At 37.9% G+C, this 17,252-nt stretch overlaps 1 protein-coding gene across 2 annotated transcripts in view; it reads left to right on the top strand.

The window, feature by feature from the left end:
- Positions 1–16,890, top strand: part of plekhm3 (pleckstrin homology domain containing, family M, member 3) — a 50,175-nt gene extending 33,285 nt beyond the window's left edge. For both annotated transcript variants that reach the window (XM_054615886.1, XM_054615887.1), the window contains exons 7-8: positions 8,846–9,003; positions 12,867–16,890. In XM_054615886.1, coding sequence (XP_054471861.1) covers positions 8,846–9,003; positions 12,867–13,029 — 321 coding nt within the window. In that variant the 3' untranslated portion in view covers positions 13,030–16,890. The remainder of the gene's footprint in view (positions 1–8,845; positions 9,004–12,866) is intronic.
- The last annotated feature ends 362 nt before the right edge of the window (positions 16,891–17,252 follow it).

The raw sequence follows: 17,252 nt of genomic DNA, 5'->3' as shown, positions 1-17,252 counted from the left end.
ACTGTTAGCTTTTTAAGCACTGTTGCTGTTGTTTGCACTGTTAGCGCTGTAAGCACCGTTAGCTACTTGCCACCGGCTTAGCCGTTGCCATGTTGAGAGCCATGTGGAGGCAATATCTGAATTCAGATGTGCTCTGAATTCAGTTTTGACAACCTTTAAGTTCCCAGCTAACCTTTGACATGTCCAGCGACCAACTTAAGTGTCAAATTGAGTTTAGAAGCATTTTGTGTTCCAAACATGTTTTGGGCAACATCACCTGAGTTGTATATATTTAACTATGGCACAGCTTGAGGGCTTATCTTACACCAAAGCGGTGCACTAGTGAGTCATCAGATCTACCTGTCCATCAACGGAATGTTGAATGTAGTCTTTGTAATAATCTCTATATAGCAAAATTGTAGAGCAATTCCTGCAACACAATTTTTGCACGAAGCGCAAAGAGCATCTCATAACTGAAAAGCAGTTTTTTTCCCTGGACTTGATTTCCCATGATTCAAGCACGGAAAACACAGGCTCACACGCAATACTGATACTGATGTATCTTATGTATCTTTGCAATTGAAATTTGAAATTTGCTTCAATTTAGCTTTTTTTCAACCCATTTATTTTTGTACACAACATCCAGATTTTGAATAATTTCTGTTTGTTTTTAATTGAACTTTTAACAGAGAATGTTGCTTTTCATTTACTACTTGTCATAGACACTTATTTAGGGTTTCTTTATATCTCAATATCTCAACTGGTAGGTTACTCAAAATGTGTGAAACCCCCTGATAAGACAGACTCCAGCATGCAGACACTGACAATCAACATACATCAAGTCTTCTATATATAAAGTTGTGCGTGCATGTGTGTGCGTGTGTTAGAGGAGAGGAGAGGGTGTTATCCAAACAGAGCTGGTCTTTCCAGTCATGTAATCCCAGCTGGCTTTCTAGTTCCTCAATGGAGCTGTGGTAGTCTGTGTGTGTGAGACAGACACAGAGAGAGAGAGAGAGAGAGAGAGGAGGGCAGGCGACGGCTGTTAAACAGCAGTTTTAGGGGATTAGGAGGTTTTGGAGCACAAAGACTCTGCATGGAGCAGAAAAGGAGGTTGAGCTGGAGGGGGAGGAGTTTAAGAGGATGGATGAGGGAGAGGAGGTGAAGTGTGTGTTGGGGGTGTTTGGAGGGAAGCAGGGTTAAGGGGGTGGAGTTGTCCCGTAGGCAGATTGAGAATCATATTGTGAACATTGCACTGTTTGCAGTTTCCACATTGATTTTGGTAATCCTGGTACTGATACTACTGTTGTCTTTTCTAAAGTGAAAAGCATGTTAATAAGGTTTTTGTCCTCTACATTGTGCAATGATTTAATAAGTTTACTTGTTTCACTGACTCAAATCAGAAATGTCATCTCTATCAATAAGTTCTATGAACTAAATGAAAAACAGAAACTACTTGTTTGCTAAATGACTGTAATGTAATGTAATATTTGCGTTTCAATCGCATCCGGAGAACTGCGAAGATTAGGTTTATTTAGACCAATGAACAACCAATATGTTCTTTGTATTTAGTTTGGGGACTCTGATGGTTGCGTTGGATGTAATGAATGAAAAGGAGACATGCTAAGTTGAAAAGGGACTCCAGATCACCTGTCTGCAAAGTAGACAATCCGCTGAGTGCTTGATGGTTATTTATTTCTGCTTTTTGCAGTTAAGTTTTATTTATTTTGTTCACTTGCTGTTTTTCCTCTCATTGCCACTCCCTTACTTCCTCATGTTGTTGGGGGGATTGATGGTCATTTAACGTGAAACTAAATCTAAATAGCTTATGTTTATTTAGGATAAAGCATGTGGCGGGGATTTCTAAAAAGGAATATTGCCGTCTTAAATGTATTTTCATGAAATCTGCAGTCGCACTGTTTTGTGCTAAGCATTCAGTGTAGACATAAGTCAACTGTTCCTAACATTTTTGAGTAATGTCTTCTTGCAACCCCTCATCAAAGAGTTATTTTCTATTCTAAGATTGTTTCATTTCATTCGTTTTAGTTACCTGAAGACATTAAACCATCCAGAAAATAATACAATACAAGTTACAAAAACTGTAGTCTATCTGTAATCTTTCACATTTCCTTTTTCCTTTCATCCTGTTAATCATCTCAGAACTCCTGAATTTATCTTACCTGTGTTGACTGCCGACCCCCTCAAAAGGACTCTAACCGTTTTGCAGAATCCACACGTCAACAAAACCTGTCTGTTGTGGAGACAGAAGTTAGACTGAGCCAGCCGACCCTGAACTCCCATCGGAGCACTAAGAGGTCTGCCAGTGGGCTGGCTGCTGGTTGGCCCAGACAGTCAGGACAGCCATCAATATTTGACTTCATTGTTGTCCTTGTTGGACGCGAGCAAGTGTACAAATTAATAGGGTTGAAATTTAGGTTCCTGTATGAATGATTGTCCCAGTGTGACCCAGCTGGCCTTGGGTACTTTGGTGAAGCAAATAAAATGGTCACCGGATTTTTATAGCAAGCAGTAATGGCAGATAAATGGGGAATTAAAAAAAAAATGAGGGAAAGTATTTTAGAATTTAGAGAAATAAATGTGATAATATCACAGGTAAGTTTATTTTTTGATTAATTTATGATGAATGATTGAGTCCAGGCCTCATATGTACTGTACGTTGTTTTCTTTATATTGCTTTACCCCTGTTTTCGCCTGTCCGTTTACTTCCGTCACTCTCCATCCATCCATCTTTCTGTGTTGCCCTCCATCTTTCCCACCGTCCCTCTTGAGTACCCAGCAGCCACCAAAGCTTTGCTGCCAGTCGTTTGATTCTGCCCAGTCCAATTATAGAGGGCCTTAATTACCAAGCCTGTCAGCCTCCATCAGGAGAGCCATTCGTCATGTGGACCGGGCTGGACCGGACTGAGCAGGGCTTGCTTAGGTTTAGTGTGAAGACGCGTATAACATTTATCATTTGTACTGGACTTGTTCACGCATACAGATGAAAAATGTAATTAGGGACACTTAGAGGTAAACGGTGGTATTTTCCTTTAGGCCTAACAAACATGTTGGAAGCATTTCCTATGTAATAAAACATCTGTAGAGATCATGTTTGAATGAAAGTTCAGATCTTATCGCACACCAGCAGCCTGCATCAAAAGTGCATAGAACGACTTGGTAACTCATTCAGTCTTGCAAAGCTAGCTAGCCTACCTTAGCTTACCTTAGCTTAATGTAAAGAAACCTAAGGTAACGTAACGTAACGACTGAAAATATGCCATACCTGCATCCCTAAAGCTCACTTATTACCAATTATATTTTTGTTTGTTTAATTTGTTCACAAACAGAAATATTAAAATAACAATTTGTGGTTGTCGTCACACAGTGAAGTTTCCGTACAACCAGAGCTATAGACACAAGCTTTCTTCGATGATTTGACATGAGAAGCAGTTGACTAAACCTTTGACATTGACATAATGGCAGCCATAGAACCTTTAGGGTGCTAAAATGCTTGTGTATATATTGCACTAAGACTTAGCGTAAGAGTTCAGCAGCTTAATGGAGTCTGTAACAAACTATAGCTTCAAGGGTTTTGATTTGCAATTTGGAACACAGAGTCTTCTTCCTCCCCCTAAAACAAATTATCACTTTTACACTACTGAGTGTAGTGAGTAAAATTTCTGTCCAACCAATGTTTGGTTCACTCTACAGGGAAGCTGTGGTTGCGGTACTACTGCTTTTCACAAAGAATGAAGTTATGCTTTTCATCTATTGTTGTAGCCATTTTTTTTTTGCTACTTATTTTCATAGATGTAGCCGTGGACGTAGCTAGCTATGAAGGAAGATGATGAGGAAGAACCTGTGATTGGACAATTGTTTCTTCGACATGGGAAAAGGCCAAAATGACGCCATTACACCATTTGTATCGCTGAACAAATCGGATCGGGGCAGTGATTTAGAAATAGGGCTGAGCAAGATTTCAGTTTGATAATTTATCTTTTTTTAACGGAATCATATTGTGATGAAATCACATATTGAGATATCGTGATAAACAGTTACGTCCCTGAATTGATTAAAACAATCACATAATTAAAGCTGCAAGCAGCGATGATCGGGCCCTCGCACTGCATGCGTGGCGGGGTACCGGCGGGACGCGTGCTCAAGAGGCGGCAAACGCCTGCGACAATCAGACACCGCGTCCAATAGTTAGATGCCTAAAAATACAGAAATTGAACAAATTACTGTAGCGGCCCCTATTGGATGAATGGAATGAAAATTTCAGGGTTTGTCACAGGATGCGATGCCGACATATTCTGCAAGTTTCGTGACGATAGGCCAAACGGTTTTCAATTTAATTGTGTTGTTGTACAAAGCCACGCCCCTATTATGTTCACTGCTCCATATCTTGTAAACGCAATGAGATATCAACAAGCTTTTTATAACTATTGATGCTATTGTGTGATAACACGGAGAAAGTTTGAAAGCAATAGGACTCTGCATTTAGGATGAGTATGCAAAAATATGTTTTTAACAAAATTCGAAATGGCGGAAAATCTATGAGGCGGAGCCTAAAAGTTAGAGGGCATGGTTTGTAGAGCAGATGGAACTGGATATGTGTGTAAAATTTCAAGTCAATCGGACTTACAGGATGAGGGCCGTGGCCTTTCAAAATCGAAATTTTGTAAGGGGCGCTATCGAGTCGTCTTGCAACTCTGACGCATTAAAATCATATCAGGCAACTACATTTTTTACTTTTAATGTGTGTGCCAAGTGTGGTTGTGTTTCAAGCATTTTTAGACCTTTAAAAACACCTTCGTTTTCATGCAAAGCACGAATCTGATACGATATATTTATTTACATCACCCATTACACGTCTGAGAAGATCCATGAGTTCATGAGCATCCCAAGCCACAGAAAAATCAACTTCCATTTTCATGGTGAACAAAGCGTTGCCACGGCAACGGGGTTCAACGAAACCCAACAATATTCAGGGTGATGCAACAACAAGGTCTTAAGGCTTTCCTTACCAAATTTGAAGTCGATCTGGTTCACTGGCTAGGAGCAGTACATCAAAGTATAAAGCTTGTCATTTCCTTTTGCCAGTAGGTGGCGCTATGCTTTTGGGATTTGTTTCTGCATTGGAATCTGTTCAGCCTTGAACCAGCATCATGCACAAGAGATTTTGGCCAGATTGGACTATGTACCTTGGAGTTACAAAAACGTCCTTTTTCATGGCGACCGGCACGAAGTTGCCACAAAATGGTCGCCACACCACATCAAGGTGCTTGGATCAAACCTCACCATTTTGATAACTTTTGATCATAAAGGTCTCAAGGTCATCCTGACCAAATTTGAAGTCGATTGCATAAATTCTGTAGGAGGAGTTCGTCAAAGTCTGAAAATGACGAAAAATGCCTCAAAATGCAGCACATTGAAAAAGTGACTGTATTGCCCCCTAGTGGTAGAATGGAACGATAATTTAAGGGTATGTAACAGGATACGTTGTGAACATACGCTGCAAATTCCGTGGTTATAGGTCAAATGGTATTCATATTATGTGTATTGATGTAGAAAGCCACGCCCCCTATCAAGTTCATTGGTCCATATATTCCAGACAAAATGAGATATCAACAAGCTTTTGATAACTTTTGATGACATTGATTCAATAATGATCCATGGGAAATTTGGTGGAAATCGGACTGAGCATTCAGGAGGAGTTTGCAAAAATGTGTTTTTCTGAAAATTCAAAATGGCGGACAATTTCGGTAGGCGGAGCTTAGGGTCCCAAGAGGATTATTTGTAGAGCTCGCGAAGGTGCATATGTGTGTGAAATTTCAAGTCAATTCGACTCACCGTGTCCAAATGGATTACTTTTGAAAAGTCGTTTTTGTAGGGGGTGCTAGCGAGCCATTTTGTCATATCCAAATGGGAGACCTTGAAAATATAAAATTTTTCACCAGTCCTGATATGCATGTCAAATTTTCTGACACTTTGAGCATGATAAAGCCCTCAAAAAGGCAATTCACTTTCCTGAATAATAATATGCGGAATAATAATAAACACTACAGTTTCAATAGGGCCTTCGCGGCCCGACGTTGTCAGTGCTCAGAAAATTTGATATAAAGATAGCAGTTTTGTTTTTACATCACGCTTTACATTACCACTCGTTCAATGTGATTAACAAAACCGAGCTACTGTTCCTCCCGGGGAAGGGTTGCCCGCACCGAGACCTGTCCATCACCATTGATGATGCCGTGGTGACGCCAACTCGGACTGTGAGGAATCTGGGTGTGACCCTGGACGACCAACTGTCGTTCTCAGCAAACATTGCATCGGTCACACGCTCCTGCAGATTCCTCCTCTACAACATCAGGAGGATTCGCCCCTTCCTCACTGAGGAGACGGCGCAGGTGCTCATCCAGGCTCTGGTCATCTCCCGCCTGGACTACTGCAACTCACTACTTGCTGGAGCCCCGGCGTCGGCCATCAGACCTCTGGAGCTTGTCCAGAAAGCTGCAGCACGTCTGGTGTTCAATCGCCCCAAGTTCTCCCACACAACTTCCCTTCTCCGTTCTCTACACTGGCTCCCTGTAAGAGCTCGCATCCAGTTTAAGACTCTGGTGCCTACAGGGCAGTGAAAGGAACAGCTCCTTCCTATCTCCAGGCCACGGTCAAGCCCTACACCCCCCCACCACTCCTCTCTGCTGCCTCGGGGCGACTGGTTGCCCCGTCGCTCAGAGGTCCCTGCGGCCGATCCACCCGGTCACAGCTTTTTTCTGTCCTGGCCCCTCAGTGGAGGAATGAACTCCCCACTGACGTCAGGACAGCAGAGTCACTGCCCATCTTTAAACTCACCTCTTCAAGAAGTACTACCCTGAGCCTTCCTCGTAGCACTTATTGCATTCGTATTAGTTTGTTGCACTTATTGTATTCGTATTAGTCTGTTGCAATTATTGTTTTCGTAGTAATTTGCTTCTGCACTATACTTTTGCTCTGGTTTATGCTTTTAGATGCTTGTTTAAGAAAGGAGATGCACTTATGACTTCTGGTGACTAGTAGTTCTCTTGAATACCTATGTTGAATACACTTCCTGTAAGTCGCTTTGGATAAAAGCGTCTGCTAAATGACTGTAATGTAATGTAATGTAATGTAATGTAACAAACAGTGTATATATGGACTTTTTCTTTTTTCTCTCTACAATTTAATTTGTAATATTGGGACATTCTATCTTGCCTAGTGCATAGTGTTTGGACTCTTGAAAACAACATCAAATGAATAATCACTGATAGCAGCGCTAATCTGTTTTACTGTAAATGTCGAGTCAAAGGCTGACTGGAATATATCTTGTTTTTAGTGAGATTTTGTTCTAACACATGACCCTCATGTTGGTCTGAGACTCATGATTTGATATCAAGATTGTACTTTAGGGCACAGTATGGGCTGTTATAGTAAGTTCAGTGTAGGCCATTAATCTCAGTCTATGATTTACTGTAAAGGAACCCTATTCGTGTGTGTGTGTGTGTGTGTGTGTGTGTGTGTGTGTGTGTGTGTGTGTGTGTGTGTGTGTGTGTGTGTGTGTGTGTGTGTGTGTGTGTGTGTGTGTGTGTGTGTGTGTGTGTGTTTTTGTGTGTGTGTGTGTGGTTTCTTCCTCCTCTCTCCATCTCGTCCTCTTCTCCTCGTCGTGGAACAAACAGCATGAAGGAGATTATAATTGGGAGGTCCAGAGCTCTGCCAGGTGGAACCACTTGTATCTGAATACAGGCTCTCGCTCTCTCTCAAGATCTCTCTTGTATATTGTATCTCTGCCACTCTTTCTCTTACCTTATACTCTGTGTCTCACATACACTGAATTATTAACATGTTACGACAAAGCAACCATATTCAGTTTTATATTTCTGTGAGATTCTGCACAGCTTTTCTTTTCACTAACAGTTTTTTCCTCTTAAGTCATCCACTGTCTATTCACCACAATACAACTGCAGCCCCCCGCCGCCAAAGCCCCCGCCTCAGTTCTTAAAAGAACTTGCCAAGCATTGCCATTAAAAGGCGTTCACCTCATTTACTGTCTTCCTCCTTCCTTCCTTCCTTCAGTTTCCATTCCTCCTGTCTCCAGTCTTTCCTCTAACCCAGAGAGGATTCCTTCTCTCTTGTAGTTATTTGAAATGAGTTCCTTTAAAAAAGCATTGTTAACTGATTTCAAAACCTGCAATGAAATCGTGTTTCTCTCCTATTTTCCCCCATGTCAGCACTTTCATGAGCCGGACAATATCAGAATAAGTTCCGATTTTTTACTTTACATTGCAAAAAAATCTGAATAGTACAACCGAAATTTACAATTAAAATATGTTCTATGTATATGTATATATATACAGTATATATTCTGAAATTAAAAGGGAGAAATATGTAAAATGCTGACTAAAGAATATGTAAATGTTCACAGTATAAAGAAAAAAAGAGATTTGATTAAAAACAGCCTATTATCATTGCAAATTACAATAGATTAGAAAATATCAGTTCAAAGTTGGAGAAAGCAACATCATGATGGTGGTCACATAATTTGGTCAAAGATACTTTGAAGTACAACATGCATTAAATCTAATTTTACTGGTTAACCTAAAGACTGAGAATACTTAAAGGTAAGGCCTTTTCCTTTAACAGCAGTTTGTACCTCTTTTTGGACAGGCTTTTTGAACTCCAAACTAAATTCCTTGAATAGCACTTCTGTTTTATCCTCACTAACGCAGTCCCACATAGAGTTTTAGCAGTGAGCCAGTGCTGGTACATTTTTGAAGTCTTTGTTGTTGTTGACCATGTCCTTTCTTCTGTTCTTCCGCTTCCCCCCGTTTATCCCTCTCTCCTCCCCCTCCAGGTGATCGATGGAAAACTGGCTCCCTTCCTGTCCAAGGTGATCAAGTTTGCGAGCGCCCACGTTTTCAGCTGCAGTTTGTGTCGAGAGAAAGGCTTCATCTGTGAGCTCTGCCAAAACGGACAGGTCATCTACCCCTTCCAGGAGAACGCCACCAGGAGGTACAGATCATCACAAATTGTTTCTATACACTGGAACATTTACTTAGCCAAATAGATCGGGGCTGGTCATTGATTATAGAAACTATTGATCTATATTTTATTTGATCAGAAAATATTTGATTAAGAGTCCAGTGAATTTAATTTAACAGAACAATGTTTTGATCATTCAGAGATCTTTGTCAAGTTGTCAAATAAATATTACAAAGCAGAACAAGCACTATAGTATATTGACACAACAGAAAAAAATTATCCCAATAGGTGCGGATCAAGTTCAAGTTCTTTATTTTCAAATCAAAAAAATCGCAGCAACGCGGTTGTTTGAATTGAAAATTATTACATTTCAGGATTCCCCTAAGAAATGTGTTTAAATAAAGCCATGTAGGTAAAATCTAATGAGAACCTAAGATATAAAAAGTGCAGCAGGTGTGGACAGGAATGCACATCCATTTATATACTGTGATGTAGTAATAATATATATGTGCTAAGATGTAAACAGTATAGAAGAAGGGTAAACCAGTGCACTAGAACATGCATATGCAGTACCAGTAAGTATAGTATTTTATTATGGTATTATATATATTTCTTTGTTTCTGTACATTCATAAAGAGGCCTCAAACACCTTGAGGATAAGCTATTTTCTTTTACTCAAGTTAACCATTTTTAACTGGAGTGGACTACTCCTATATTGAGTTGGTGTCAGCTCGTGTCTCTCCATTGCCTTTGCCGCCTCTGAAATTTGCCTCATGTTTGGTCTACATTGAGAAATCCTGCTCTGCAGAAGCTTCTGGAGAGGTTCTTCGGAAGGTAATGAGTTGAATGAAGAACTCCTCTTTTTTCTGAGAGTGCACTTAAGAGCAAAGCACCTGTATCTCAAGAAAAATCTCTTGAGACTGACATGCTTAGTGAACTCCTTTATAATAAGCAAGCAGTGCAGAGCCAGTTTGAGAACTGACTTTATCAAAGAGTTGTTTCAGGGCCAATGGATCAGTTCGTCCAAATGTTAGAAACAATACGTTATTTTTCAACTTCCATTCAGTGGTATATAGCGCTGCAGATAAACATAACATTTAAAAAAAATCCACAGCAACGTCTCCTTGCAGAAACAATGTTCTTGTTTCTCTAGATATTCCAAAGAACTTTCTATCAAAGGCACGGTCCCACTGAAAACAGACAAAACACTGTCTCTAGTAGTGTTAGTTGTGTCAAGAAGTACTCAAATCTTTGACTACAGTCAAAGGAACATGCCACAGTGCAGAAATACTTACTAGTAAAAGTCTTGCATTTGAAATCGTACTTAAGTAAAACAGGGGGGCCATAAATTGATGCAACAAAGACAGAGGGAGTTCAAAAATCTATTTTATGGCATTTTTAATGACATTTTCGTTACAAACTATACTATGATTTTTTATTAATTATAATTTTATGGCATAATATCATTCCTTTTTTTTTTTACATACTATACTATGATAAGTTTTGTGACATTTTTTATGACATTACTATTACTTTTATATGACATTTTTCTGACATAACATACTATGACTTTATATATGGTATTTTTAATGACATAATATACTATGACACTATTTTTGATATACTCTTCTATGACTTATTGTTTGACATTTTTATTAAATACTATACTATGACTTTTTACGACATTTTTGTGACATACTATACTATTACTTTTCACAGGACTTTTTTTTACATACTTTACGAAAACCTTTTATATGATATTTCTATGATATTCTATACTGTGAATCTTTATGACATTTTTAATTACATGCTATACTATGGTACGTTTTTTGGCACACTATACTAAGACACTGACTGGGACATTTTTTAGGGCGTACTATACTTTGACTTTTTATACGACATTTTTAATGATACTATTTTTGATATACTCTACTATGGCTTAATGACATTTGTACTGGAAACTATACTATGATTTTTATGAAACCTTGAATAACATACAATACTATGAATTTTGATGTGATATTTTTATGGCATAATATACTATTGCTTAACATTAATTTTTTGGACTTACAATACTTTGACAATTTTTTATGACCTACTATACTGTAACGTTTTATGACATTTTCAAATACATACTATGATTGACAAGTTTTGTGGCATACCATACTATGACACTTTTGGTGACATTTTTTTATGACTTACTTTAAAAATAACAACATACATTTTTTTGTAGTTTTTTTAGTAGTTTCCTTTTGGGGATCAATTAAGTCTAATTGATATAAGAACTGTATATCATAATGTATTTGTTGATTATATTTTGCATTTCTAATCTGATTTGGTAATGTCACTACAGTTGAAGTAGCAGTAGTAGTAGAATCAAAGAACTCTAGTAGAGGTACCTCAAAATTGTACCTAAGTATTTAGCTACTTTCAACAAATGACAAATGTTTCTGTAAAGAGACGTTGGTGTAATTATTTTTCGTCTTCTTTCAGTGCTGTGAGCAGCATAAACTAAACTCCATCACCAATCCAATCACAAAGAGATGCAAGGTGTACGTGAGCAAGTGCTCGCTCTTGGTATCTGCAGCTTGTTCGTCACACTGGTTGGCATGGGAGATCTGTGTGTGGACGCTCATTCCAAACATGGACAGTTAACACAGTCTAGAGCCTCGTCCTTGTCGCTGAAACTCATAGTGACAGACAGCAGAAAGATAAGAGCAGATCAGGACTGACTCCTAGAAGAAACACACTAGCACCCAGTCTGTACTATCTGTCACATATAAACACACCTTACTTGTTGAGTTGTGTTTTATGACTTGTGAAGGCTGTGTGAAGTCTTAACTGATAACAGCTCTATCTACTGTTCAGTGGAGCTGTTGACTTAGTTACTCAGACACCGGCGGTGCAGGAAATGAGCAATAACTGGATGTAAACAGCATGCAGTACTTAATGGATCATTTTCAGTTAGTTGGATGCATGCAGGTAGTTGAATAAGACTTTGCATTAAAACAGTAATAAGTACATCTATCCGTCTTTCACATTATGGTTTATTTTTATTTGGTGACAAGATATGTAATGAATTGTCATTTAGTTGTCTTGCTTTTAGTGTTTTTGATTGTGGAAAAAAAGTGTGTCATTGAATATGTTACTTTGTTAACGAACTGAACATTCCAATACGAAAAGTTATACATTGCGTCAAAGTTTTCAAAGGTTACTCTATATTTAGTCTTGTTTTTGATGTGAACAAAAAGTTTGACGACAAAGTTTTTCTTTGTAGTTTACAAAATAAACATTGATAATAATCTGAAATTGTGTTTTAGCAAAAATGTTATGGATTAAATTCAAATTTTCAAAAAAGGTCACGGACGAATATTGTTCTTAAACTTACAAAAGTCTTGATGATTTCAAGTAATTGGGAGCCGCATTTAACAGCAAAACTATACCAACTCGGTTTAGAAACTATCATACAACCCCTGCTGTAGTTTTTGTTGTGAGAAAAATGGGATTAACAAATAGTTTCATAAAAGTTTACAAAGTTAAAACTGGTGTAATATGGAATTGTTTCACATTGAAAATGTAATGCATTGTGTTATAGTTTTCATCGACAAAATTACCATTGCAAAGGGGCAGTTTTAATTACTTTAAAACGATTACAGGCCTTTCTACACAAGTTTTGTCACATTATGTTCAAAAATGTTGTATCATAAAATGTATTTGGGATTTAGCAGAATATTTCAATTTCCGCATTTTTCCTTGTGTTTTTTGTCTTGTGGAAAAAAAAAAGGTAGTCTACGGAAATTGAAATAGGTGTAATGTGAAATTGTGACACGACGATGGTATTCTCACACAAATAGCTCGATCAATAACCGGTGTGTTGATCTTTGTGGTTGCAGGTGTGACGGCTGCGGCGCCGTGTTCCACACAGAGTGTCGACAGAAAGCACAGCCGTGTCCCCGCTGTGTTCGCAGAGAGCTCCACCACAAGAGGCCGTCCTCCTTCTGGTCACCTGACGACGACAGCCCCGGGTGCTTTCACCTGCCCTACCAAGACACCTGAGACGCACACACTCACACACACACACACACACACACACACACACACACACACACACAAACAAAAGCAGTAACAGTTAGGGTGCTGCCAGGCCATGACGCTGGACAAAGTGCCTGTTTTTCTGAATCATGCAGGGACCACAGGACAAATTCTGTGACAAGAGTTCAGAGCACCTGATGCATCATCAGGTTTTTGTGTTTATGTGTGTGTAGCTGCTGAAACACACACCTGAGCTAGGGCATCTTTGTCCAACAGTGAAGTACAGGGAGAACACCAACTGAAGATCTACTGCACCAGGCTTTACAGACTGAACTACTTGTATTGTGTCAAACCTCACACGTCAAGGTCATCAAGGTCCACCATCTTCATCCTTTTACCACATCACGGCTTTCACTTAATCCCAAATCACAGCTGATAAACTGGAGACATTCAAACTAACAGTTGGAACATTTCTGTGGTTTATTCTAACCAACGTCTTCCAGCACAAGTTCACTGATGAAACCTTTATAAAATGGACAGAAAATGAATTAACAATTTTAGCAATTGATTAATAATTCTGTCAAATGTGAAGATTTGCTGTTTTCCTTTTGGTTTCTGACTGTTGGTCAAGCAAAATAAGTTCATTTTTTTGTCTTTGTTTACAGATTAAATCTTGAGAAAAACACAAATGTATGTCATTAGTTGCAGCCCAACTCACGATTAAGTGATCCAAAAGTATTTCAGTATGAAACTGTCACAGTGTTGTATTGAAAGTTGGCTGCAAAAAGATTCCTTCTTTAGAGAGAATAACAGTTGTCAACGTTGATTAATGTCCGTTGCTATGAAATAAAATAAAAAAGTATAGGTGCACATTTGTTCCATGTCTGTGTTGAAACAACAGTCGTATGCTCACACGAGCAATGGGACAGGTTTTAATTCCTGCTGTTCATAGTGGCAATAAAAAAAGATCCCTGTCTGAATTCATTTCAATGCAAGTTAATATGAGGCTTCAGCAGTCTTAGTCAAATCAAGTTGGTATTTTCCAAAGTTACGGTCTGTTTAAAATATAATGTTCTCTTTGTGTTACTGTCCTTCGCCTCGTCTCAGCAAAGAACCAAAAAAGGGAATTTTGTACAAAAAAGGCTCTAACTTTGGAATATATACACTTGATTTGATGATATTTTAAACGATGGTAGGAACAGGAGGAATGATTACAGCAAGCAAAAGCTTCACAATGTTAGTAAGGGTATGTGAGGATTATTTTAAGATTAATCAGTTTTCAGAACATCAATAGAGGCTTCTCAAACAACCACTGCAGCAAAATCCATTATTTCACTGTCCGTCTATAAGCTCACTATGTCCCAAACATACATTTATATTTGCTATAATATCGTTTAAAACACGTCTTTGAAAGCCTGTGCAAGTACCAAATACAATAAAGCATTTCCTGTTTTCATGTAATGCTCCAGCAGTTGATTAAGATTTTGTGAGATTAAGACATTTTTTTTAAACGGTTGTCTTACACTTGTGACAGGCATTTAAGTTTTTCTGAAGTTTTAAAGACCAAGAGATTTATCAAGGAAAAGTATCTATGATGAAAATGATAGTAAATCCCCTAGTAGTTATTATTTACTTTGTTTATATGGATCAACAGCAGGAAATGGGTTATGCTGCAGGAACGACTTCATAAGTTTAATTTGACGTTCTGATATTTCTCTCTCCAACCGTAACAACTTGACGCCAATGAAAACTATTGTAACTGTACAAATCCAAACATATTGGATTCCATTTTTGGGTTCATTTGGGAAGTAACTGGCCAATAAATTGGGATGTTTAAACCATTAATATTAATATTATAATAACAGAAGTTTTAAATGATAGCTCGAATTGATTTAATACATGTGGAATGGAAAATGATTTTGAACTGACTCATTTTAAATCAGTGTTATTTTAATGTAAAACTGAAAACAGGCTTGAATTTAAAAAAGGGACTCTGTCAGTCTGTCTGAGCACATTATAGTCTTACTGTAAATCAACAGGGGCAATAATCTACTGTAACTTATTATTTCGTTGTTGCCTTTTATCTCCCCTCTTCCTCTTATTCTACTTCCTGTTGTGCTTTATTCGTGCAGAATCTATCAGATATGATAGCAGCTTTAGCTTTTAGTATCTCTATGCAAACTAGATGGCCTTTAGAACTCTCTGCTTTCATGTGTAAAGGTCTTGAAACACTTTACATTTATGTTTTCTTTACACAAAGAAGCTGTGTTTCCATCCTCTTTTAGGCAAATGTTATTGAAATGATAGAAAAATGAACATTAGTCAGGTTTGATGCTGATAAATCAGCGAACTGATGCCCAAAAATAAAAGCCAAAACTTAATCCAACAAAGTACATTTATAAAGTGGATAACATTAAGTTCTTATTTTTCTACAAATCAAAACACAGTGTTGCTCCAATCAGAAACTGGAAACCTTTAGTAAATGCTGCCTCCATTGATCTTTTAAAGCTGCACTGCTTGTTTTTTCTGTTACAGCAAGTTGAATTTGTATTATTTTGGATGGAACCGTAGCTGCTATTTCTTCCTGCCACTTGTTTTCTTTTCTGAGAAACTGCATTCTCAGTGGCGTCGGACTGATTTTATCTTTTTTCAGTGTTATTTCTTTTTGCTCATCTGTCTTTTTCTTGTTTTTCTAACCTTGTTTGAGCCAAAAAACATTTTACCTTTGACGGATGTTTGTGTGTGAATAATCTTCCGTAATCAGCAGTAGGTTTATTAGTGAATATGTATTTTTGAGATCAAACTGTTTGTGAAGCATGTAGGTTACTGTAGAAAACACTTAACCGATTGTAGTCTAAAATATGGCAGGAAAAGTGCACTGATTTGTCAGTTTATTAGATTTCATTTTTACTTTGAAGGTCTTATAGGCGATATTAAAAGTAATTTAAGTTATTGTTGACTGATTTAGCCTACTTCATAAAAACTGATGAAAGGGTTGCAAAGCCTCTGAGTGAAAAAAAATGTATTTATATGTTGTATGATTTTTTGTTTTTAATGCTTTTTTTTTAAAGCGTTGCTGGTTGACTTGTACTATGGAGCCCAACATGTTTCAGGGATTGTTAAATTGTTTTTTATTTATTTATTTGTGTACCCAGATAAGAGTTCTGCTTAAGTTTTCTGGGTGGAATTTGCCATTTAAAGTTTATGTTATGCGCATGTTAATACATAGACATAATTAGACATTGTTAGACTAATTTGTCAGTAAATATTCACTTAACTGAAGAAAATATCATACTGAACCATACTGTACCAAACTGGGTGCAAATACACAATAGTGATGATTATACAAGAGCATGAGTTACCAATCCAACCACACAAATAACCCCCAATACCTGCTGGGCTCTGTAGTTTGCCTCTATGTAGTTACAGTAGCTGATTTGTAGAGTTGTGTATCTGATCACTTTGAACTTGTATTTATTTATTTGCTTGTTTTATGCAGTATGTCCGTCTGTTTATTAGTACGAAGGGAATTATTTAATTTTTTTTACTGTCCCTTCTACAATTTTGCCCATTTTCGTCATTTTTTTGACAAAACAATGAGTACACTAAACTGTATTTACAGGTTGTCACTGGACTGAAAATGTTTATGTTTATGTTGCAGGCACATTTCCATCATTGCAGTATGTTTTACTTGACGTGTTTGGAGAAGAATATATTGTAAAGTATCTAAGTAGAATACCTGGAGTGAAATTCCTCTCTCTTTTGCACTTTCTAAGTTATTTTTATTCTTTTAATTGCAGCCAAACTTCTTATGCAAATACAGGGAGTTGATTTTCTGATTTAATCCTCCTGTCTGGTTTTGTTCAAATTTGTCCGCTAGCCAATAAAGACAAAACTCTTAATAGTAAATGGTGTTTGACTGCTTTGTCGAGAAATGTTCCTATTGTTTGCCAGAGGACATTTGGGTTTGACTTCCTTCAATTGACCAAACTGGCCAATCCCAGTGTAGCATCGGCCAGGTCCATAGACTCTCATGCAGTCGTTTCAGATTTTCTACACTTGTGGATTTAGGGGCTAGGCGTGGTTACACGTTACAGGTTTATTAAGATAGTAGTAATGGCTTTTATTTGGGAGCGAACAGTACTAGCTACAAATACAAGCTGTGTACTGTATTTAATATCTCAGAAACATACTGAGCATGTGATCTGACATCAGACAAAAAGATTGTGCAGCAGGAATGACTTGAA

The sequence above is a fragment of the Anoplopoma fimbria genome, chromosome 16 (genome assembly GCF_027596085.1).
Source record: "Anoplopoma fimbria isolate UVic2021 breed Golden Eagle Sablefish chromosome 16, Afim_UVic_2022, whole genome shotgun sequence".
Lineage (NCBI taxonomy): Eukaryota > Metazoa > Chordata > Actinopteri > Perciformes > Anoplopomatidae > Anoplopoma > Anoplopoma fimbria.
The sequence above is the reverse complement of the archived record's forward strand: the minus strand, read 5'-3'. Positions and strand labels throughout refer to the sequence as shown.